The sequence below is a fragment of the Myotis myotis genome, unplaced genomic scaffold (genome assembly GCF_014108235.1).
Source record: "Myotis myotis isolate mMyoMyo1 unplaced genomic scaffold, mMyoMyo1.p scaffold_m19_p_9, whole genome shotgun sequence".
In the NCBI taxonomy this organism is placed as follows: Eukaryota; Metazoa; Chordata; class Mammalia; order Chiroptera; family Vespertilionidae; genus Myotis; species Myotis myotis.
In genome coordinates this window covers 25,534,412-25,557,460 of record NW_023416401.1, presented here as the reverse complement: position 1 = coordinate 25,557,460, position 23,049 = coordinate 25,534,412, and the positions used below count along the sequence as shown (strand labels likewise).

The 23,049-nt window shown below is 40.5% G+C and overlaps 1 protein-coding gene across 1 annotated transcript; it reads right to left on the bottom strand.

Annotated features, from left to right (window-relative positions):
- Positions 1–5,070: 5,070 nt before the first annotated feature.
- On the bottom strand, positions 5,071–7,426 carry SPINT4 (serine peptidase inhibitor, Kunitz type 4). Its single transcript, XM_036322687.1, has 3 exons — positions 7,312–7,426; positions 5,752–5,929; positions 5,071–5,266 (listed from the first exon to the last, which is right to left on the bottom strand). Exons 1-3 carry the CDS (start codon positions 7,424–7,426, stop codon positions 5,071–5,073), a joined length of 489 nt encoding a protein of 162 aa, XP_036178580.1.
- Positions 7,427–23,049: the final 15,623 nt, after the last annotated feature.

Below are 23,049 nucleotides of genomic sequence, written 5' to 3'. Positions count from 1 at the left end.
CAGCCCGGCTCAACCTGTCAGGCTGGCCCTGACCGTGAAAAAGGTGAAAGGATTAAGAAGCACAAATTGGGCCCTGGCCGGTGTGGCTCAGTGGACAGAGCGCCGGCCTGCGGACGGAAGGGTCCCGGGTTTGATTCCGGTCAAGGGCACATGCCCGGGCTGGGGCTTGATCCCCAGTAGGGGGTGTGTAGGAGGCAGCCAATCAGTGGTTCTCTCTCATCATTGATATTTCTGTCTCTCTCCCTCTCCCTTCCCTCTGAAATCAATAAAAATGTTTTTTAAAAAAGTATTAGAGAAAAACAAAAAGTTTTCTACATCGCTGTCTTTATTGAATTAGAGTAAGTAAAGAAAGTCACTTCTTTTAATCCTTCCACCCAATCTTCAACCTCCCTCTCCTCACATGCTTAGAGAGCTATCTTTAGGTATCAGTATTCTTTGCTTCTCTAAATGCTAGAATCTCCTTTTTGATGGTAAATTCTGTTTTAGCCATCTATTTACTTATCTCTCCAAAGATGGGAACAATTCAGTAGTATATTTTATATGGAAGATGGAGGTCAATTAATTCATTAAGTGGGTTTCATTGAAAGAGCTTCTATCTTAATTTAAAAATAACAAAGTAATAATTGAAATCATGCTATGCAGATGGATCTTGCTGAGCTTTTAAAATAGCTATATGGATTATATCAACGTATCATCACATTTTTATATTTAAAAAATATATTTTTTATTGATTTCATAGAGGAAGGGAGAGGAAGAGACAAAAACATCGATGATGAGAGAGAATCAATGGTTGGCTGCCTCCTGCACACTCCCCAGTGGGCCTTCTTAAACCAGAGACCTCTTGGTTCCTGGGTCGATGCTCAACCGCTGAATTACACCAGCTAAGCTAACTTCTTTTGCATTAATGGCCAATTAGGTTGTTTTTGATAGATAATTACAGATAATGCAGTAGCAAATATGAATCTTTATGTAAAATTATTTCTATGGCATACATTTTTAGAAGTGGATTTTTTGTCCAAAGGTAAGCATTATAAAATTCAGCAGATATTACCCAATTCATCACAGCCTTGCCAACACTTCTTTTTGTAGTAAATCTAATGAGTGCAAAGTGGCAGACCATTGTTTTAAATTACATTTCCCTAATAGTGGGGATTGGAAAATTTTAGCCTGGGTATTGGCATGTTGAATTTGTGAATTACCTCTTCTTACACTTTGGTTATTTTTGCCTTTAGATATCTTTTTTTCTTAATGATTTACAAGATACTTTATAAATTCTGAGTCTTAATAGTTACATTTGTTGTAAATGTTTTCTTCTGGGATATTATTTGTCCTTGAATACTGTTGTGGTTTCTTCAATTGAGTACTTTTAACATTTATGTAATTACGTACATACTAGAGGCCCGATGCATGAAATTTGTGCAAGGGGCTCAGCCCTCACAGTTCAGGCTTCATCCAGAAGGTCGTCCGGGTGGTGGTTCTGCTGTTTGGCCATCTGGTCTAATTAGCATATTATGCTTTTATTATTATAGATATTTATTTAATTAAATCTGTCATTCATAAATACCCAAACACATTTAGAGGCTTCTGAGTTTTCTGCCTTTATTAGAAAGTCCCCCATCACTCCAAATTTAGCAAAATGTTTTCTTATATAAGTTAATAATTTTATGTTTTACATTTACAACCTTAATATATTTGAAATTTATTTCTGCATATGATGTGGAGGTAGGGATCTAATTTGACTATTATACCAAATAAATAACAAATTATATTATCATTTGTTGAGAAATATATCACAATTTCCCATGATCTGAAATGCTAACTTTATCATATTTTTAAAAAAAATACTATTTTATTTAAAAAATCTTTAATGATATTCTTAATTTACTTGGATCTATTTCGGATTTTCTAGTTGATTTATCTATGAAAGTTCCTATTCTTGATGTTTATTCCTCGTTTTTGGGCCAGATGGGAAGAAGTCTAGAGATTCCTTGCTCCTTGGTTCCAACAGAGTCAATGTTTTTGTCTAACTTGCTAACTAGCCTAGCTCCCAGTAATAATAAGAATGGATGTTAGTAGAACTGAATCAAAAAGGACCAAGCTATAATGATTTGAATAAATATCTCCTAGGATGCTGGACACCTTGGTGTTTTGTATAAAGTGTCTTTCTATTGTCATATGTAAATATGGCAGCAAATGTTCTGCCCTTCTGTCTCTGGGGGAAAGAAAGATTTTCTATTTCAGTGGAAGGCACAGAGTGTGAAACTTTAGATGAAAGAGATGTGAGGCAGCAAACAAGGAGGGTCATTAACTTTCATTTTATTTTTTTGCTGTTGCATTTTCTGCTCTATCTGGTAGAAAACTAATAATGGAAGGTTCTGGAGAAATGCTTGAGGCACCCATGTACTTAGTAGCAATCCATCAAGAGAATAAGGAGTCTGTATTGGACCCGGCAATTTCCTTGTAGGTATATTTCACTCCCAGTTGTGCCTCTTCTCACTGTGTTATCACATATACCTTAATCCACACTTACGGCCTCCATGGGAATTCTCTTGGTAGAGCAGAAAAAGAAGGGTTATATTTGATCAGAAGTGAGTGAGCCTGACCATAAAGGGGGATATGGTTGATGCTTCACTGGAGGGACTCTGATGCCCTAGAGCATGTATAACGCGTCGTCCTAATGGGTAAAGTTTTACGGAAGTTAGAAGGCATGAAAGCCTGAAAGATGGAAAGATTAAAACCTACCCAAGAAGTCCCAGCATGAGCTCATTTTCTTCTGTCTAGAATGTTCAATTAGGTTACCCTATGTATAAAGAAACTAGTTAAATAGAAGTTCTGGTCAAAGATAAGGAATACGGAATGTATTTGGAGGAGGGATGTTATTAAAACTAGCTATAGCCTTATAAGGTATAGGACAAATATCTAACGTATTGTTCCTTGCTTGTGTTGTAGAATTAAGCAAAAATTTTTCCGTTTTTACCTATTGCTTTATGTAAGACTAGAGGCCCGGTGCAATTCTTGCACTGGGGGTGGGGTGTCCCTCAGCCCAGCCTGCGCGTCTCGCAGTCTGGGAGCCCTCTCACAGTCCGGGACCCCTCGCTCCTTACTGCCCGCCTGCTCGCTGCTCCTTAACACCCGGCTCGCTGCCACTGAGGCAGGAGAGGCTCCTGCCATTGCTACTGCGCTCGCCAGCTTTTGGCTGAGCAGTGCTCCCCTGTGGGAATGCACTGACCACCAGGGGACAGCTCCTGCGTTGAGTGTCTGCCCCCTGGCTTTTATTATATAGACTAGTGGCCCAGTGCATGAAATTCTTGCACGGGGGCGTGGTGTCCCTCAGTCCAGCCTGCACCCTCTCCAATCTGGGACCCCTCGAGGGATGTCCGACTGCCGGTTTAGGCCTGATCCCGACATTCCTCTCACAATCTGGGACCACTGGCTCCTAACCGCTCACCTGCCTACCTGCCTGATTGCCCCTAACCACTTCTGCCTGCCAGTCTGATCCCCCCCTAACCACTCCCCTGCTGGCCTGATTGATGCCTAACTGCTCCCCTGCCTGCCTGATTGTCCCCAACTGCCCTCCCCTGTAGCGACCCACCTCCTCCACCTGGACCAGCCTCCTCCGCACCACGTGAAGCCATGGGACCCCTAGGCCTCACCACGGGGAGCGGTTGCAGGGCCCCGCCTCTGCTGTTGCGTGGCCATCTTGTGGTGGCCATTTTGTGATGACGTCGCATGCGAGGCCCACCTAGGCTTTTATTAGAATAGGTGGGTTTGTTGGTGTAGAAACTTGCTACTTTATACACTGGTTGCAGAAGTCCCTAGCAGGATTCAGTGAGTGCTAAAAGAGAAGGGACTGTATATTTTGTACAATGTCCCTCATTTTGAATTTTTCCAATGTTTCCTCATGATTTGAGCACAGGTATGGCACTTTGGTTCCACTAATGAGCTCAACATGAAAGAGGAGGTGATACAAACCTGCCGGAAGCCGGTCCATCCTTGCTGCTTGATACAGTCGCTGCAGGAAAGAAACATCTGTACAGCATATGTTTCAAGGGACCTGACATATATAGCATACTGTTCTTAATATGTTTGCTCCCCTTAGCGCTGTGTGTTTTAACCAAGGTCACCTCTCTGAGAAAGGTTGTTTCCCCAGGTAGGGATTTTTCCCTGAAGTCAGGGAGGGGATGAAACTCCTTAACTAAGTGCCAGGCGGGTAATCACTTTAACTACAAACAATCATGCTTAAGCTACATAATCTTTACTCCCTGGAATGGAGATAAGAAACGCCCTAACCTTTGTAATAGAAATTGACAGGATTAAAATCAACTGGTATAAATACGGATGTAACAAGACAATAAACAGCAGAACCTCTCTGGAGATCCAGACCAGAACTTGGCTGGAGATCCTGGCTGCTGATCAACTGAACGCTGTCTCCGTGTCCTTCCTTCTTCGCTGACTCTGTCTACGCCTTTGGGAACCCCTGGACCTGCTGGGGTTGGACCCTGGCACAAACCTATGCAAATTTTGTTGGTCACATCTGAAAGTGTCACTATTGTGTGCAAATGTGAGGAATAGTTCAGGAGGGAGAAGGGAGCTAATGGACAGGATCAGGTGACATCCCAACTCTGCATACGGCAGGGGGAGAGATATTCAGAGAGGACAGAGGCTGATACAAGGTTCTCTCATTTTAATGGTTATATAGTTATTTCTCAGGAAAGTCAAAACTAAAGTCAGGAGAATAGCAAACAGACGGGCGTTTCAAGGAAATATTACAAAGATCATAACATTTGTCAGAATTTTCTTATGTCTGTCTTCAGATGGTGTATCAGGCATTTCCAGCGTCAGCAACCTGCTTTGGCTTTAAATGGCCCCTGTTTGAGCAAAAACACAGAAACAAAACAAAACACAACACAACAGATTTATCTTATAGCTTTTGGAAAGTCTCCATGGATTAATTTGTCATTTTTTATCTCAGGGGAAACCTAAAGGATGCCATCTCTTTCAGTTCCAGGGGTTAATCTCTCATTCTTTCATTTTCTCAAAACGTAGTTATTGCCTACTATGTGCCAGGCACTACAAAGATTCACTAGGAGTATCAAATTCGTAGGACAAAATTTCTGCTTTTGAGTTACTCCCATGGCCACTCCCTATCTCCCTCTCCTGGGAATCAGCCATACCATAGCCCTCTCGCGCTTCTTCTAGTTCCTGTGACTGGGGAATGGTCAACTGTGGGCTGGGAGCCAGCTTAGTTGTATAAAACACCATGTTGCTATGGAGAGGTTAGGGGTCTGAAAGCATGATGATTAGGATTGGGTAACCTTGTGCATGTAGGATGGTCAAGTCCTGGGTGACCATCAGATCTGGTTAGAAACCTTCTTATGCCACTTAATTATGTGACCTTGGGCCAGTTAGTTACCTCAGCTCGGTGTGGTTTCCTCATCTGCCACATAAAAATAAGAACACACACCTACGTTAGGGCGATTTTAATCTTAATTTGGACCAATACACGTAAATTGCTTAGTGCAATGTCTGGCAAAGGGTAATTGTCCAATAAATGGTGGTTATTATTTTCTCTCTGGATTTTTGATGTCCTAACTGCAAAATGACAAATGACCCTGAGATTCAACCCAACTATTAAACCTTTCGGTTAAGACAGTTCTCCCTCTTCCCCTTCCCAAATCAGGGTTTATCTTGGGGTCCCAGGTCTCTCCTTTTCCCCTCCCCAAGGACAAAGGACAAAATTGGATTCCTTACGGTACTTTGTACTCTTCCTCACAGGCTATTTGACATTCTAGTTTAAGATTGTAGTTGTTAAGGTTGCCATCACAGCCAGAGAAGACAAAACTTTGACATCTTTTGGAGGTGTAGTTGTAGAAATATCTAAAATGGACTTCATAGCAGCTGCCAGAATTCAGGTCCATAAGGCAGGGATCTGCACGAGAGGTTCTCATTGAGTTGGGGGAATTTGTTAGTTCTCAGCAAGCGATCTTGTTTTCATGGGCCCTTAAAAATTCCTCACATTAATCTGGAAATATTCCCATATTCAAAATCACCGAAGGACATCTGGTTTTCTCTTGGAATTAGGATTGCTTGGTAAGGTTGCCCTTGGACATGGAAGTTGATTACATCTCCAAGTTTTGGCAGTGACTGGGAGGAATAGTGAGCAGTGGAAAAGGAGCTTTTGCCAGAAACTTGTGCTAAGTTATATGGTTCCCATTTCATTTTATTTATTTTATCAAAGCACAATCTCCTGCTTTTCTGTACCTTCATCTTTCTCTCTTCTTAACTGCACACATAGGACACATAATTGAGAATGCTGAATCTCCAGTTTTCATATATTCATTATCCTATCTACACCCCAAATTTCAGGTAACTGTGCCTGCTGCTGTCCTCAAAGCAAGATACAAATCAAGATGAATAACCTTGAGGGTGATATTCTTGCTTTCAGATCCTGTCATCTTTCCCCCTGTCGCCTTCCCAGAGACAAACCTTCTGTTTTTATTGACAAGAGTCACATAGGCAATGGCCAAACTAGTAACAAGAAGGTTGTATTGGCAACTCAGAGATTATTGTTTATCTTACCCAAGTAGCCAGCTTGGAGTTTACTCTGGTAAAAGTAGCTATTTAGGTACAATTACATGCATAATATCGCTTCATACAAACATCCTCTGAAGCAGGCATTTCTTTGATGTACATTTTACACAAGGGGAACGGAGGTTAAGGGATAGTAAGTGATCGACTCAACCAAGGGCGCACATCTGCTAAGTGGCAGGGCCGGAATTTGGGCTCTCTGCCAGTGTAGACTGTACCACCTCCCATGTTCTGGAAGCACCGAGTCTGTACACATCACCTGTAGACGAAATCTTCATGGCCTTTCACCTCCACCCTGTGAGCTCCTCTAAACAGGGACCATTTGTCCAGATGTTCTTTATGTGTCCAGAGCCCAGATATTGAAAATGCCTCATTTTTTTTTTTTCAGTTCCAACCTCCTTTCCATCTAATCTCAATACATACTCTTGATTGGTCTGGGACCTTTGAAGTTTGTCGTGAAACCCCTTACTCAAAATACTTCTAATCTTTGGAGCCCCTATAAAAGAGAACCCCACTGCAAAGGACTTATTGGCACCCTAGTTTGTTTTTTTCTCATCAGACATCCACGAGACCCCTAGAGTAAGTAGTGTCCTGAATCAAAGGACTAAATGTCTGTGGATACTGACACAAAAGGAGGAACTTCCTGAACCAACACTTCCCCCCACTACTTTCTCCCTCATTCATAATTGTCCTTTGAATTTATATTCTACTTCAAGTTTGTACCTTTGAGATCTCCACATATCCGCTCAGTAAGTCTAACAACACCACCCATGAATGGGGTAGCCAGTAAGATGAAGATGAAGAGCTCTAGAAGAAATCTCAACTCAGCAGGCTTCATGGTGCAGCAAGCAACGGGTAGCAGAGTGTTGGTATTAACTGATATTGTATTTTGGGCTTGATATTTGAGAGGGCTGAGTCCACTTACCCCAAGGGCCAGGACTGGGCATTACTAGGTGTTGAATTGAACAGTGAATGCTTGGGTACCCAGCTATGAAGCTGAAGGTCCCAGGCTGATTAGACCCCTGATAGTGAGTCCCATGTCCATGTAGAAACCATAGAAACTAAAGGACTAGAGCCTCTGTATATTATTTAACCACAGAGGGTAGAACCATCAGGGCAAAAAAGAATTGCTTCCTTTCCTGTCTCCAACCTTCTACAACAAGGGAGAGACTGATCCTGGTGCAAGAGAAAGAATGTAATGAGCACAATAATAATAATAATGATAGTAACTAACCCTTATAGTACAATACTTTCTTCCTGCTAGGCACTGTTTTAAGCAATATACATACTAAATCATTGAATTTTCACATGCACCTCAATAGGGTAAGCAAAATTATTATCATTACAGATGAAGGAGATGCTGAGGTTAAGTTATATGTACAAGGTCACTCATGTATTATGTAGTGGAAACAAGATTTGAATTTACTATATTACCTGGAAACATGGGATACTTTGGTTCTGTTTTCTTGTAAGACTTTTGAAATTTTGACTTTCACATTAACACTCTTAAATCACCTGAGGTTGATTATTTTAGGTAAGGTATGGAATAAAGGTCAAGGTTCATTTTTTCAATAGTTCCAGACCATTTATTGATGGATTCCTCTTGTATTCAGCTGCATGATAACTTCACTTATGTATGCGGGATTATTTCTGAGCAGCTCTTTTTTTTTTTTTTTTTTCACTCCACTGTATGTTCCTTCTCTTAAATCACTTGAATAAATATTTTTTTTTTAAATTTTGAAGAGTTTGAGAAGTATTGGTATTAATTCTTCTTTAAATGTTTGGCAGAATTCACTTGTGAAGCAATTTGGTCCTGAGTGTTTCTTTATTGAAATTTTTTTGGTTGCTGATTCAATTTCCGTACTTGTTAGTGGTCTGCTCAGATTTTCTATTTCTTCATGATTCAGTCTTGGTCGGTTGTATGTTTCTAGGAATTTATACATTTCTTCAAGATTACAATTTATTGGCATGTAAGTGTCCACAGTAGTCTCTTATGTATCTTTATATTATGTGGTATTAGTTGCAAAGCCTCCTCTTTCATTCATAATTCATTTGACCTCCCTCTCCTTTTTGGAGAGTCTAGCTAGAAGTTTCTCAGATTTATCTTCTACAAAAAGTAACTCTGAGTTTTATTGATCTTTTCTATTGTCTAATTCACTTACTTTTGCTCTCATTTTTATTATTTCTGTTCTTTTGTTGACTTTATGCAGTTTCTTTTTCTAGTTCTTTGCAGTGTAAAGTTAGGTTGTTTATTTGAATCTTTCTTTTTTCTTAATGTTGTCATATATTGTATAAATACTTCAATTTTAGAAGTGCTTTTGCTGCATAAGGGTTAGTATTTTCCATTTCCATTTATTTTGAGATATTTTCTAATCTCTCTTTTGATTTATCTTTTGACCCACTAATTGTTCAGGAATGTGTTATTTAATTTTTACATACTTGTGGATTTTCCAATTTTTCTCCGTTTCATACCATTATGGTCAGAAGAGATATTTATTGTTACTTCAATCTTTTTGATTAAAAAAAAACACTTGTTTTGTGGTCCAACACATGATCCATTCTGAAGAATGTCCTGTGTACATCTGAGAATTAATTTCTGTTAGGTCCATTTGGTCTAAAGTGCAAGTCTAATTTTTTTTTCTTTTTACTGATTATCTGTTTGGATGATATATTCATTATTGAAAACGGGGCATTGAATTTCTCTACTATCTCTATTATTGTATTTTTGTCTATTTCTCCCATCAGATATGTTAATATTTGCTTTATATATTTAAGTGCTTCATTATTGGGTGCATATCTACCTACTATTGTTATACCCTCTCGATGAATTGACCCCTTTATCATTGTATAGTGACAGTCTTTGTCTCTTGTGACAGATTTAAAAATCTTTTAATTTGTTTTTTTACTTTTAAAATATGTTTTTATTTGATTTCAGAGAGGAAGGGAGAAGGAGAGAGAGAGATAGAAACATCAATGATGAGAGAGAACATTGATTAGCTGCCTCCTGCAAGCCCCCCATTGGGGTTTGAGCCTACAACCCAGTCATGTGGGCTGACTGGTAGTCAAACTGTGATCTTCTGGTTCATAGGTAGATGCTCAACCACCGAGCCACACCAGCTGGACATGACAGATTTTAAATAAAACCTGATTCTACACAGAGGAAGGGAGAGATCCCCAACTGGGGATCGAACCTGCAGCCTGGGTATGTGCCCTGCCTGGGAATCGAAGCTGCCACCATTTTGGTGTACAGAATGGTGTTCCAACCAACTGAGTCACACAAACCATGGCTCTTGTGACAGATTTTGAAGGAAAGTCTATTTTATATGACATAAATATGCCATCCTTGCTGTCTTTTGGTTACATTTGCCTGGAATATCTTTTCCCTTCTCTTCACTTTCACCCTATCTATATATGTCCATAAAGCCTTGAGTATTTTGATGCTCTATTGTTAGTGCATTCATGTTAAGTCTATGAATGATATATTATTCATATTCAGCATCCTCCCAGGGGAAAGAAAGAAAAACCCCATTCTGTCTCCCAAGTCTCCTTATTGAGTTGGTGTAACCCTACCGGAAAGTGAGGGTTTGTTGATCTTTTACTCTCTCTGCTGGGATGGATTGGAAAGAGAACTCCCAGCAGTAATCTGCAATCTTACCTAATAATATGCAGACATGTAAACTGACCGTCCCTCTGGTATGCTCACCAGCCAATCAGGAGAGTATGCAAATTAACCCAACAAAGATGGTGGTTAATTTGCATACATAAGCACGAAGTGGTAGAGCGAAGACAGAAGGCTCTGGCCAGAGTAGCGAAGGCCTGGGTCCTGGATGCCAGAGGAAAACCGGTGCCGGCAGCCAGGGGAAGGGAAGGCCTAGTGCACGAATCTCTTCATGCAACGGGCCTCTAGTATATCCATAAGCATGGTTGTCTTTCTTGGCCTCCTTTATTCGGGCCATCGTGTAGTCAAACCCTGGTCCCCCAGCTTCCCATCCTTTATCCCCTCGCTGAGAAGAGTCGGACCCACCTATTAGAGTAACTTCTCCCCGATTTCCTATCCTGTCACTTGTTCTTCAATAAATTAATTAATGTGAAGCATCCCTTCAAGATTCCATCCTGGAGGGTCAGTTTGATTTATTCCAGGTACTTTCCAGTCTACCCATGTTCCCCTCAAAGCAAGTCATGCTGCATAGATTTCATTTGTTGAGGAAAGTGTGGTAATTTATTTATCTTTTTCCTTAATGTACTTCCTTGTATCCCACCCTTTTCAGTACATTCTCAATATTTCAATATTGATGATAATCATAAAATCTCATAGTTCTTTAACAGTCAGGAGTGTACAAAGTATTTTGATGCTCATCAGTTTATTTGATCTTTCTCTTGGCGCAATCCTGTGGAAGGAGAACAGCAGAATTGCTTACGTCATTTTCCTAAACATGACGCAAGGCTCACAGGGGCTGAGTTGGAAGTGATGGAGCCAAGCAGCTAAAGGTCCAGGTTTTGTGGAGTTTGAACAATTTTGGGAACCGTATTTTAGAAAAACAATGCATAACTATGAACACAAAATTAGGTCTGGAAGTGAATATTTATTTGGAATAAAAAAAATTGCAACCAATCACAGGCTTACAAAAACTTACAGATATATCAAACATCAGGAAGCCCAGAAAAATAACATATTTCATTGTTATTACCTAAAATAATAATACTAATAATATTATTATCTTAGATCTGGAAGCAATCTGAGTGCCCTTGTAGATGAATGTAATATACAGTGAAATATTCAACCATAAAAAGAATGAAATATTTCCATTTATGACAACATGAATGGATCTAGAGCAGTGGTTCCCAACCTTTTTTGGGCCATGCCCCACCTAAGCATCTCTAAAATCCTGATGTCCCTCCTGTGACATATAATTCTTATTACTTAAAAAGTGAATTCCTATTCACGTGGAGGAAGCCTAAAAGGCTGTTAACTTGGTCTAAACAAGCTTCTAAAGAACATGGCATCCATGAAAGAGAAAAATCAAAGAACGAAAGGACAGTTGAAGTACTGAGGAAGACATCACTAAGAAATTGTTAAAATAATAATATGAAGTGATATGGAAAAATAGCAAATAAAGTTTCAAAACATATAATAGAGAACTGAAATGCATAAATATGTCACAATATATATTTATATACTGTATATGAGGCCCGCAAAAATGCAAAAAATTCACTGTAATAACTCATTCTCAAATTTTCCCCTTTAGAAATCAAATTGCCCCCCTTCCTGCTGGTCCCTGCCCCGGGGGAACCATTGGGGACCATTAATCTAGAGCAAGCATGTCAAACTTGCCTCATTTATTTGGCCTGTGTTAGCCTTTGGGTTTGACATGCTTGATCTAGAGGGTGTTATGCTAAGTGAAGTGAGTCAGACAGAGACAAATACCATATGATTTCACTTACATGTGGTATCTAAAAAACAAAACAAAAGAACAAGTAAAACAAAAAGAAACAAATTCAGAGATACACAAAGCAAACTGGTGGTTATCAGAGAGGGGAGATGGTGGGCAAAATAGGTGAAGGGGTACTAACTTCCCTATCTACATATATGTATAGAAGGCTAAGTGAACATCTGACCCACTGACTGTCTGACCGGCTGGTAGGTGTGACGCTCACTGACCACCAGGGGGCAGATGCTCAACGCAGGCGCTGCCGAATGACAGCAAGTTTGCAGAGTGCCCTCTCGCACTCCAGGACCCCTTGGGAGATGTTGGAGAGCCAGCTTTGGCCTGATCCCTGCAGGCCAGGCCGAGGGACCCCACCTGCTGGAGGGACCCTGCTCACTCCGCAGACACCCTTAGAGCTGTGGCACTGCCCTAGGTGTGGCGGCTGGGGAAGGACCATGGGAGGTTGGCTCCAGGGTGTGTCCGGCCCATCTCACTCAGTCCTGACCCACCCTGCCCAGTACCTTCTAATTAATTTCCTTTCAATGTGCACGAATGCGTGCATGCGGCCATTAGCTATAAATAAGTACATCATGGGATATGATGTACAGCATAGGGAACATTATCAGTAACATTATAATAACAGTGTGTTGGCAGATTGTAACTAGACTTATCCTGGGGATCATTTCATAATGTATCTATATATATAAAAGGCTAATATGCGAAGTGTCCCCTCAGGAGTTTGACCGGGAGACTGGGAGTTTGATCGCTCGTTATAATGTGTGCTAACCACCAGGGGGTGGCGAGGAATGAAGGAAGGCCCCGGCCGGCAGCTGGAAGGCCCCAATCAGCCCAGATTGCCTGCCAGGCCTAGGGGTCCTACCTGGGCATGTGATTTTGTACACTGAGCTTCTAGTATAAATATCAAATCACTAAGTTATAAACCTGAAACAAAGGATATTGTATGTAAATTATACATCACTTTTAAAAAAAGAAAGAATATATATTTATAACACCTTTATTTATGCTTTGTGGCTGATTATTCTATGTTGCTTCTTCTTATGGCAATGGTTTTTATATCTTATTTCTATGGAGAGAACAGAAATGTAACTCAGTCTTTGCTCTAATATGGTTGATTAAAAATTTAAAGTTATAGTCCTGGAAATCTAACATGCAACATAGTTATTACAGTCAACAGTACTTTATTATAATTTTCAAAGTCGCTAAGAGACTAGATTTTAATCATTTTCACTACAAAAATAAATAATAATTATGTGATATGATGGTGGTATTAGCTAATGCTATGGTGGTAGTTATACTGCAATATGTAAATGTATCAAATCAACATGATATATACCTTAAACTCACACAACGTTATATGTCATTTATATCTCAATAAAAGTAAGTTATTGATTGTTTAGGAAAAAATCTTTTTGGGTTCATAACACTGGTAATGCCACATCTATAATTTTCTCCATAGTGTCTGGCTCAGGTAGGGCAAGCCCTTGGTGAATTCTAACTCACTAATTTTTTTAAAAGTATATATTTTTTTTATTGATTTCAAAGAGAAAGGGAGAGGGAGAGAGAGCGAGCAAAACATCAGTGATGAGGGAGAATCACTGATCAGTGGCTTCCTGCACGCCCTCTACTGGGAATCGAGCCTGCAACCTGGGCATGTGCCCTGACCGAGAATCAAACCATGACCTCCTGGTTCATAGATTGATGCTCAAACACTGAGCCATGCCATCCGGCTCTAACTCATTGATCTTGATCTAACGGACTTTCATTGTAGCCTAGTAGCCACTCATCCAGCTCTACCAAGTCTTCACCAGCACCCACCTTGTGCTTATCCTGGGGTCATGCTATGGCTATGAAGCCTTAAAGGCTGGCCCCAAGCAGTTGCAGTTTAGCATCTGATTGATATTTCTCCTTGAGGTCAAATATGGGATCAGCTTGCTTGATGTGTGCAACCAAGGGCAGATTGCCAGGGGAGGTTGTCTGGATGTGAACGCAGTAGTACATTCAGACCACCTAGGGCATGCAGCATACCGCCGGGTTGGGACAGTGCAGCCTAACTCCATGCTTGGACGGGCTGCTCCTTCCCTCCCCATTCTAGGTGGAGATAGCACTGAGCCTTGGGAGGAGAAGGTGAAGGGCCTGAAGCTTAAGCTTCATGAGGTTCATGGTAAATTAGCCTTCGTGAACAAGCTAAAAAAGCTGTGTGCAACTCAGATCTTACTGGGGAGAGTGGTCTCAAATTTAATGCTTCTCAATACCATCCTGACAGTGAACTAAGAAAAATAAAATTGTGGAGGCCTGTGGGGAAAACGGGGCTGCTTAGTCTTTTTTCCCCCGTCTGGATTCCTTGAACATTCATGGATTACACCATGTTGCGCCTCCAGAGAACTGCTGCCACTGAATTGTGTGTTGTCAGCCTATGTTAATAATCCATAAAGAAGTAGCCCAGAAAACTTCCTGGAGTCTAACATGAGGCTGCCATGGGGTTGCTCACCTTACCGCACAATGTTTCCTCTTTGAGAACATGGGGAAGAGCTGTGTCTTTTGCCATTTACCACCATGAATAGTTCCATTTTTCTTGAGTATCTTCTTGGGTTAACCTCATGCTTAGTCTAAACTTTGTAACTGATTGTGCTCCCCTTATCCTGCTGTTATTACAAAAGCCTAGAGCCATTTTATGACATCTTATGACGAGTGTCTATGATCCTATAGCATGCATTTGCTATACTACTCTCCTTCATGGTTCTATCATACTTTATTATCCCTTATATTTCCTTTGCTCTGTCTTCTTTATATAAACTAAACTAAATTTGTTTTTTTCCCCATAGTATGTATTTTGAATCTTGGTAAACTACCTTAAATTCTTCCAAAACAAGGTTGAATATCAATAAATAAATGACTACAACTATAAATTGACTTGAACTCAAGTCTTCATATTAAATTAAATTAAAATTTTTTTCCAGGATATCATGCTGCTTTGAAGGTGGAAAGCGTGGGATGAGCTCTGGGGACACAAGCTTGCCCTTGGTTCATTAGTTTCATGGTTGGGTACCTGGTACATCCTGTTCGGTACCAAGGGCTGAGAGGTAGTGAAGTGGGGGAAGATGGGAACTAAATGCAAGAGGAGCCACCAAGAATTTAGGTCCTAATTTAAAAGAATAGTCTCAGTTCAGAGATTTCTCCAACTTTCTCATAATAACATCAAACAGGCGGTTCATCTGAATCCTTCTTGGTGCTTTCCTCACTGTTCCAGATAAGTAGAATAGGTGGTAAGAGCAGCACTCAGACCCCAGGATGGGCTACCTTCCTGCCTTAGCCTTTACCCTGAAAAACCGTTAGAATATTGTGAAGCTAGCCCTAGCCAGTTTTGCTCAGTGGATAGAGCATTGGCCTACGAACTGAAAGGTTCCAGGTTCGATTCCAGTCAAGGGCACATACCTTGGTTGCCGGCTCCTCCCCAGCCCAGGCCCTGGTCCAGGGGCCTGCAGGAGTAAATCAATCAATGAGTTTCTCTCAAATCAATATTTCTCTGTCTTTTCCTCTCTTTTCCACTCTTTCTAAAAATCAATGGAAAAATATCCTGGGGTGAGGATTAAAAAAAAAATATTGTGAGGCTAGACTTTACATTAGGATTTCCTAATGCCCTAGGAGGTGTTCTTTCCTTGTAGTCCTAACCCACAATTTTGTTCTTCATTGAGGAGGGAGCACCTAAATGAGGAGAAAAGACTGATGGGATGTGGGACCTATCTCTGACACTCTTGAGTAGGCAGTTTTCTGAAAAGTGGTCCAGGGGAGTAACTAGGTACTCTGTGTTTGATCAGAGCTTAATAAACTGACACCAACTGATGATGGGAATAGACAAGCCAGTGGTACAAATTCGCATGATTCAGGAAGCATCTGCTTGGAAGGGGACCACTATGAAACTACTGCTATCAGAACTTCATGGAATCCCAATCGCTGCCCCAGCCACTACTGATAGGTCGTCTTCCTTTCAGCAAAAGAGTTTCCAAGTAAGTTTTTGAAAGCTGGGATATGAAAGAGGGCAGGTGACATTCTAGAACAGGATTGTGTTGTGAGTACATGCTACCCACAGATGGAGGAGTTCTGCCTATTAGGATATGGACACTATGTAATAAGAGGTCTGAGAACAAGGGAAGTGTATTACATGCTTCTATGTCAAATGCTGTGCCAGGCCCATTGAACTAGTTAGGACAAAACAAGACCCAAGATACTGTACTTTGATTCTACCAATGCCCCCTTCTTTCTAAGTGGCCTGAATCAGTCTTCCCTTTCTCTGGTCCTCATTTCTTCTTGCCGGAAGCCGGTCCATCCTTGCTGCTTGACACAGTCGCTGCAGGAAAGAAACATCTGCACAGCATATGTTTCAAGGGACCTGACGTATATAGCATACTGTTCTTAATATGTTTGCTCCCCTTAGCGCTGTGTGTTTTAACCAAGGTCACCTCTCCAAGAAAGGTTGTTTCCCCAGGTAGGAATTTTTCCCTGAAGTCAGGGAGGGGATGCCTCTCCTAGAAAGGTTGTTTCCCCAGGTAGGAATTTTTCCCTGAAGCCAGGGAGGGGATGAAACTCCTTAACTAAGTGCCAGGCGGGTAGTTAATCACTTTAACTACAAACAATCATGTTTAAGCTACATAATCTTTACTCCCTGGAATGGAGATAAGAAACGCCCTAACCTTTGTAATAGAACTTGACAGGATTAAAATCAACTGGTATAAATGCGGATGTAACAAGACAATAAACAGCAGAACCTCTCTGGAGATCCAGACCAGAACTTGGCTGGAGATCCTGGCTAGAGATCCTGGCTAGGCTGCTGACCAACTGAACTCCGTCTCCGTGTCATTCCTTCTTCGCCGACTCCATCCACACCTTTGGGGACCCCTGGACCTGCTGGGGTTGGACTCCGGCATCTTCTCACTTTAAAATGCAAGGATTAGAGCAGATGATTGCACAGAATCCTTCTGGTTTGAAGAGTGTGGGAAGAAGGAGTGTGAATTGTGTCTGTGTCCAACCCCCTCACCAAAATAACACCTTCAGATTTTTCTCCTTTAGTCCTGTGTGCTGAGAACCCAATGAAATTGGGCGTTTCTCTGAACAATCACTCAATCTACTTTGAGACTGACATCCTCAACTGCCAGATGTCCACAAAGGAGGACATGGTGGTTATAACTGTAGTTTTTTGACCAGAGAGGCATATAAGGGCAGCTGTTCATTCTCAAAGTAGGAGTCTCACAACATACAAACATTCAGAGGCTGAGAAGTACCTATGGATGAAGAAGCCAAAAGGTAAGAATTTGCTATGGGGAGGGACTTACATGAATAATGGCTCAGAAATGAGGATTTCCTTTGCTTTTCAAATGAATGGGGCATCTAGTGCCAGTTGTTTGCAAAACTTGGAAAGAATCATGATTAAAATTCCAAGCTTCTCTTCATATCGCTTCCTGTTAAGGCTGCTTGAGTTATTGTGTTGCTGTCCTTGGCACTTCAGGGATTTCCAAACACTAGGACCTCACCCTCATATCCTCAATTCACCCCACCACCTCATCCCTTGTGCACATCATATGAATATTACATGCCCGTGGTAAATGAAGGCATTCCAAGCAGATGCCCCTGACCAATGGAGTTTTAACATTTGAGTTCCAGAAAAAACTCCTTGATTTGTTGTGAAGAAATCCACCTCTCAGGAACATTCTTAGATATGTTCCAAGGGTCTTACTATATCTTGCCCCTCACGCATATTGTACACGTCTCAAATATTTCTCCCTTAGGACTGTGTCCCTGGCCTTCTGATCTTTTCCCCATCATATATCATATGGAAAGCGTCCATGCTGAGGCACTAAAAGCAGAGCACACAAAGCTAATTGTTGAATAGATCTAAGTTGATCAGCTCTATATAGGTAATTTCTTCCTAACTTACTATGACTTCTTTCTGCTCCCTTGGTCACTGCAGATGCAAGATGTTTTGTTATTAATGTTATTTATGAGCCTAGTACTATTTGCTGACTTTAGGTTAAACAGCTCTCTCCACCACTGCTCCAAAAGATTCCCTGGATTTGTCTAATGGGGAAAGTGTCTACACTCAACTCCTTTCTTGGTCATCCAAATTCCAGGAGCAGGTTTGAATCCTGGATTCAAGTTTTCTGTAGCAACTCAGCCATACTGGTACACTACTATGCTCATTATTTGTATCTCGAATCACTAACATTTTCCCCTAAAACCTTCAAGTTTCTTCATACCTCTGTTATATAGCTTTCTGGATTGTAGTCAACCTCCATCTAGGATCTTTGACTGAAACAATTCCTTTGATATAGTCAGACATTCACTTAGTTCTGGTTGAACTGAAGTGGGAAGTTTGTTCCAATAAGAATGTGTTGACAGGACACAAAAGGACTTAGTAAAAGTTTTCATCAGGAGAGTTCCAGATTCCAACCAGGGCTAAGCCTCTGATCCCTCCCTTTACTCTTAGTTTTGCTTTTTCAGACAAGAATTTCTTTCATATATTCAACCTCTAGCCACTATCACCACAGCAAAGGCCTTATTAGCACCTTCCTTCTTTCACATGATTTAAACAGTGGGATATAAGAATATACTCTTCTTCTGTGTGCTTCTGCTTCAATCTTCCTAGGTCCCCTCCATCCTGACATCACAAACACTATAATATCATCATTTTCATTCATTCAGAAGGGACATTTCCCTTTTATGAAATGCAAAGTGTGAGTACATTGGATGTGTTATGCATTTGTAGTATTTAAGTTAATCTTTTTCTTATAAATGTTATCAAAGTAGTATTATTATACATCTATATTCTTCAAATGGCCTCCATGTGGACAGGTGTACTTCCTCCATATTTCCTGGCTCTTTGACTTTGGTCTTGTCCTGTTACTGGCTTTGGTCAAGGGATATGATCAGACTTGACATGTGCTTGCAGGATTGGATTTTCTCCTTTGACGTCTGCATTTTGCCATGAGAAGAGTGATTCTTGAGGTGCCACTGGTCCAACAAGAGTGAGAGACACATGGATCAAAAGTGGAGCCCACCCTCAGCCTGGATCCAAGCTCAGCCAACCCAGTTTAGATTATTTGAACATCTATTTTCCTGTTGATGTGTAAGAGAGAAAATAAATCTTTACTGTTGCTTGTCACAGAGATTTTATTGGGAGGAGATTGTTAGTTAACAGTACTGACTAAAATACCCATGCAATAAATTCTACTTTAAACATCACCCACAGGAATAATATAAAATAAAGGAGAACATGGGAGATGGAAAAGAACTAAACTAATTACACAATATTTAATATTAATGACATTTATATGTTTAAACATCTATTATACAAGGAAGAGAATAATGTGGTCCTCTTTGCTGATTCGAAAGCTATGGCTGATAATGATTTCTTCCTCACACTATTCATCCATATTCCCTTTGCTTTCAGCCAACAATGTGTTAGCTGGTTGGTGTTGTTTGTGTGTATGCTTTTTAACTTGGTAGAATGGACAAAATAGATTTTAAAGCAAAGGCTGTAGTAAGAGACAAAGAAGGACACTACATAATGGTAAAGGGCACAATCCAACAAGAGGATATAATCCGTATAAATATTTATGCACTCAATATAGGAGCAACTAAATATATAAAGCAAATATTGATGGACATAAAGGAATAGATAGTAACATAGTCATTGTAGAGAATTTTAACACCTTACTGACATGAATGGATAGAGTTTCCAGACAGAAAATCAGCAAGGAAACAGTGACACACTAGATCAGATGGATTTAATTGGTATCTTCAGAGCATTTCACTCCTAAGTAGCAGAATATACATTCTTTTTAAGTGCATATGGAACATTTTATAGAATATATCACAAGTTAGGATATAAAACAAGTCTCAATACATTTAAGAAGATTTAAATCATATCAAACATCTTCTCTGACCATAATGGTAAAACTAGAAATCAATCACAAGAAAAAAACTGAAAAGTACGCAAAGGCATGGAGGATAAATAATATGTCACTGCCCTGACCAGTTTGGCTCAGTGGATAGAGCATTGGCCTGAGGACTGAAGGGTCCCAGGTTCGATTCCGGTCAGGGGCATGTACCTTGGCTGCGGGCACATCCCCAGTAGGGGGTGTGCAGGAGACACATGATTGATGCTTCTCTCTCATCAATGTTTCTAACTCTCTATCCCTCTCCCTTCCTCTATGTAAAAACTCAATAAAATATATTAAAAAAATAATATGTTACTAAACAATGAATGGATTAACAAGGAGATCAAGGAAGAACTCAAAAGATGTTTCAAGGAAGAACTTGAAACAAATGAAAATGAGAACACAACAACCCCAAATCTCTGGGATACAATGAAAGCAGTCCTAATAGGGAAATTCTTAGCATTACAAGCCTACCTCAAAAAACAAGAAAAATCTCAAACAATCTAACTTTATACTTAACTTAAAGGAACTAGTAAAAGAACAACAAAGTCCAAAGTGAATAGAAGAAAGGAAATAATAATCAGAGTAGAAATAAACAAAATAGAGTCTAAAAAAACAATACAAAAAATCAGTGAAACCAAGAGCTGGTTCTTTGAAAAGAGAAACAAGATTGACAAACCTTTAACTAGACTCATCAAGAACAAAAGAGAACTCAAATAAATAAAATCAGAAATGAAAGAGAGAAGCAACAAATGACAGCAAAGAAATATAAAGGATTGTAAAAAAAATATTACCAAATGGTGAAGGAATTAAGCAACCCCCACCCCCAACAGCCCACAAAACTCATAGACATGGATAACAGTATGGTGATTAGCAGAGGAAAAGCAGGGTGGGGAGGTAAAGGGGGGATAAATGCTGATGGTGATGGAAGGAGACTTGACTTGGGGTGGTGAACACACAATGCAATATACAGATGATGTGTTATAGAATTGTATACCTGAAATCTATGTAAATTTATTAACCAATGTCACCCCAATAAATTCAATAAAAATTAGCCTTGCAATAGCCAAGTCCTTTTGGCCAGTATAACTTTCTTGTTTCTCTCCTTTTCTACTTGAGTCTTTCATTTTGCACATCTTCTTAGAGTACCTTTCTGTTATATTGGATGCCCCTTAGTTTATGAATCATTGAATAAAGCCAATAAGATCCTTTAAATTAAAAAATAATAATTAGTACATATCTTGGAATTCTATTTCTTCAGAATTGTTGGAACCAAATACTAATACATTAAGTTAAAATATCTTCTACTAGAGGCCCAGTGCACGAAATTCGTGCACTGGGGGTGGGGAGGTCCCTCAGCCTGGCCTGTGCCCTCTTGTAGTATGGGACCCCTCGTAGGATGTCTGACTGCGGCTTAAGCCCAATCTGGGACCCCTCGCTCCTTACTACCCGCCTACTCGCTCCTTACCGCTCAGCTTGCTGCTCCTTAGCACTGCCATGGAGGCAGGAGAGGCTTCTGCCACTGCCACTGCAATTGCCAGCCGTGAGTCCAGCTTCTGGCTGAGTGGTGCTCCCTCTGTAGGAGCACATTGACCACCAGGGGGCAGCTCCTGCATTGAGCATCTGCCCCCTGGTGGTCAGTGCACATCATAGCAACTGGTCATTCTGGTCGTTCCACCATAATGGTCACTTAGGCTTTTATTATATAGATAATATTAAAGCCTTGTAAAATTCTCTGACGTCCTGATCTTTAATTAGCCATTACTATTTAGACATCAGTTTAAAACAATGCTTTGCAAGATAATTTTCTGTGATGATGGAAATGCTCTATGTCTGCAGTGTTTAATACAGTAGCTATGAGCCACACGAGGTTCTTTTAAAAAATATTTTTATTGATTTCAGACAGGAAGGGAGAGGGAGCGAGAGAGATGAAAACATCAATGATGAGAGAGAATCATTGATGGGCTGCCTCCTGCATGCCCCCTACTGTGGATAGAGCCCACAACCTGGGCATGTGCCTTGACAGGGAATTGAACTGTGACCTCATGGTTCATAAGTCGAAGCACAGCTACTAAGCCATGCTGAACTGGGTGCCACACAAGGTTGTTGAGCACTTGAATGCAACTAGTGAGACTGTGGGGCTGATGGAATATTTTATTTTATTGAATTTTAATTAATATAAATTTACATTTAAGTGGCCTCCTGTACCAGTGCCTACAGAAATGGACAGATCAAGCGCAGGTAATTAAAACAGTGATAGTTGTAGTTTAAACGGGCTAACCTTAATGAGAGAAGCTTGGCTCACTAGGTAAACTTTATTTATTTATTTATTTATTTATTTATTTATTTATTTATTTTTTTATTGCTTAAAGTATTACAAAGGGTATTACATATGTGTCCATTTTATCCCCCCGCCCTAGACAGTCCCCTAGCCTCCCCTATCCCCGAATGTCTTATGTCCACTGGTTATGCTTCTATGCATGCATACAAGTCTTTTAGTTGATCTCTTACCCCCCTACCTCCTGCCCTGCAACCCTCCCCGGCCTTCCTGCTGCAGTTTGACAATCTGTTTGAGGCAGCTCTGCCTCTGTATCTATTATTGTTCAAAAGTTTATAATGGTCTCTATTATCCATGAATGAGTGAGATCATGTGGTATTTTTCCTTCATTGACTGGCTTATTTCACTTAGCATAATGCTCTCCAGTTCCATCCATGACATTGCAAATGGTAAGAGTTCCTTCCTTTTTAGAGCAGCATAGTATTCCATCGTGTAGATGTACCACAGTTTTCTAATCCATTCATCTACTGATGGGCACTTAGGCTGTTTCCAGATCTTAGCTATGGTGAATTGTGCTGCTATGAACATAGGGGTGCATATATCCTTTCTGATTGGTGTTTCTGGTTTCTTGGGATATATTCCTAGAAGTGGGATCACAGGGTCAAATGGGAGTTCCATTTTCAGTTTTTTAAGGAAACTCCATACTGTCTTCCATAGTGGCTGCACCAGTCTGCATTCCCACCAGCAGTGCACAAGTGTTCCTTTTTCTCCACATCCTCTCCAGCACTTGTCGTTTGTTGATTTG

Bases quoted from the DNA above. Each gene is read 5' to 3' on its own strand.
- SPINT4 (XM_036322687.1), bottom strand. From the start codon at position 7,426: ATGAAGCCTGCTGAGTTGAGATTTCTTCTAGAGCTCTTCATCTTCATC. The intron at 5,930-7,311 runs GTACAAACTTGA...CCTCTCGTGCAG, and splicing joins GATATGTGGAGATCTCAAAG to ATCCCTGCCTTATGGACCTG. The intron at 5,267-5,751 runs GTAAGGAATCCA...ACCTCTCCATAG, and splicing joins GAGGAAGAGTACAAAGTACC to CAACATGGTGTTTTATACAA.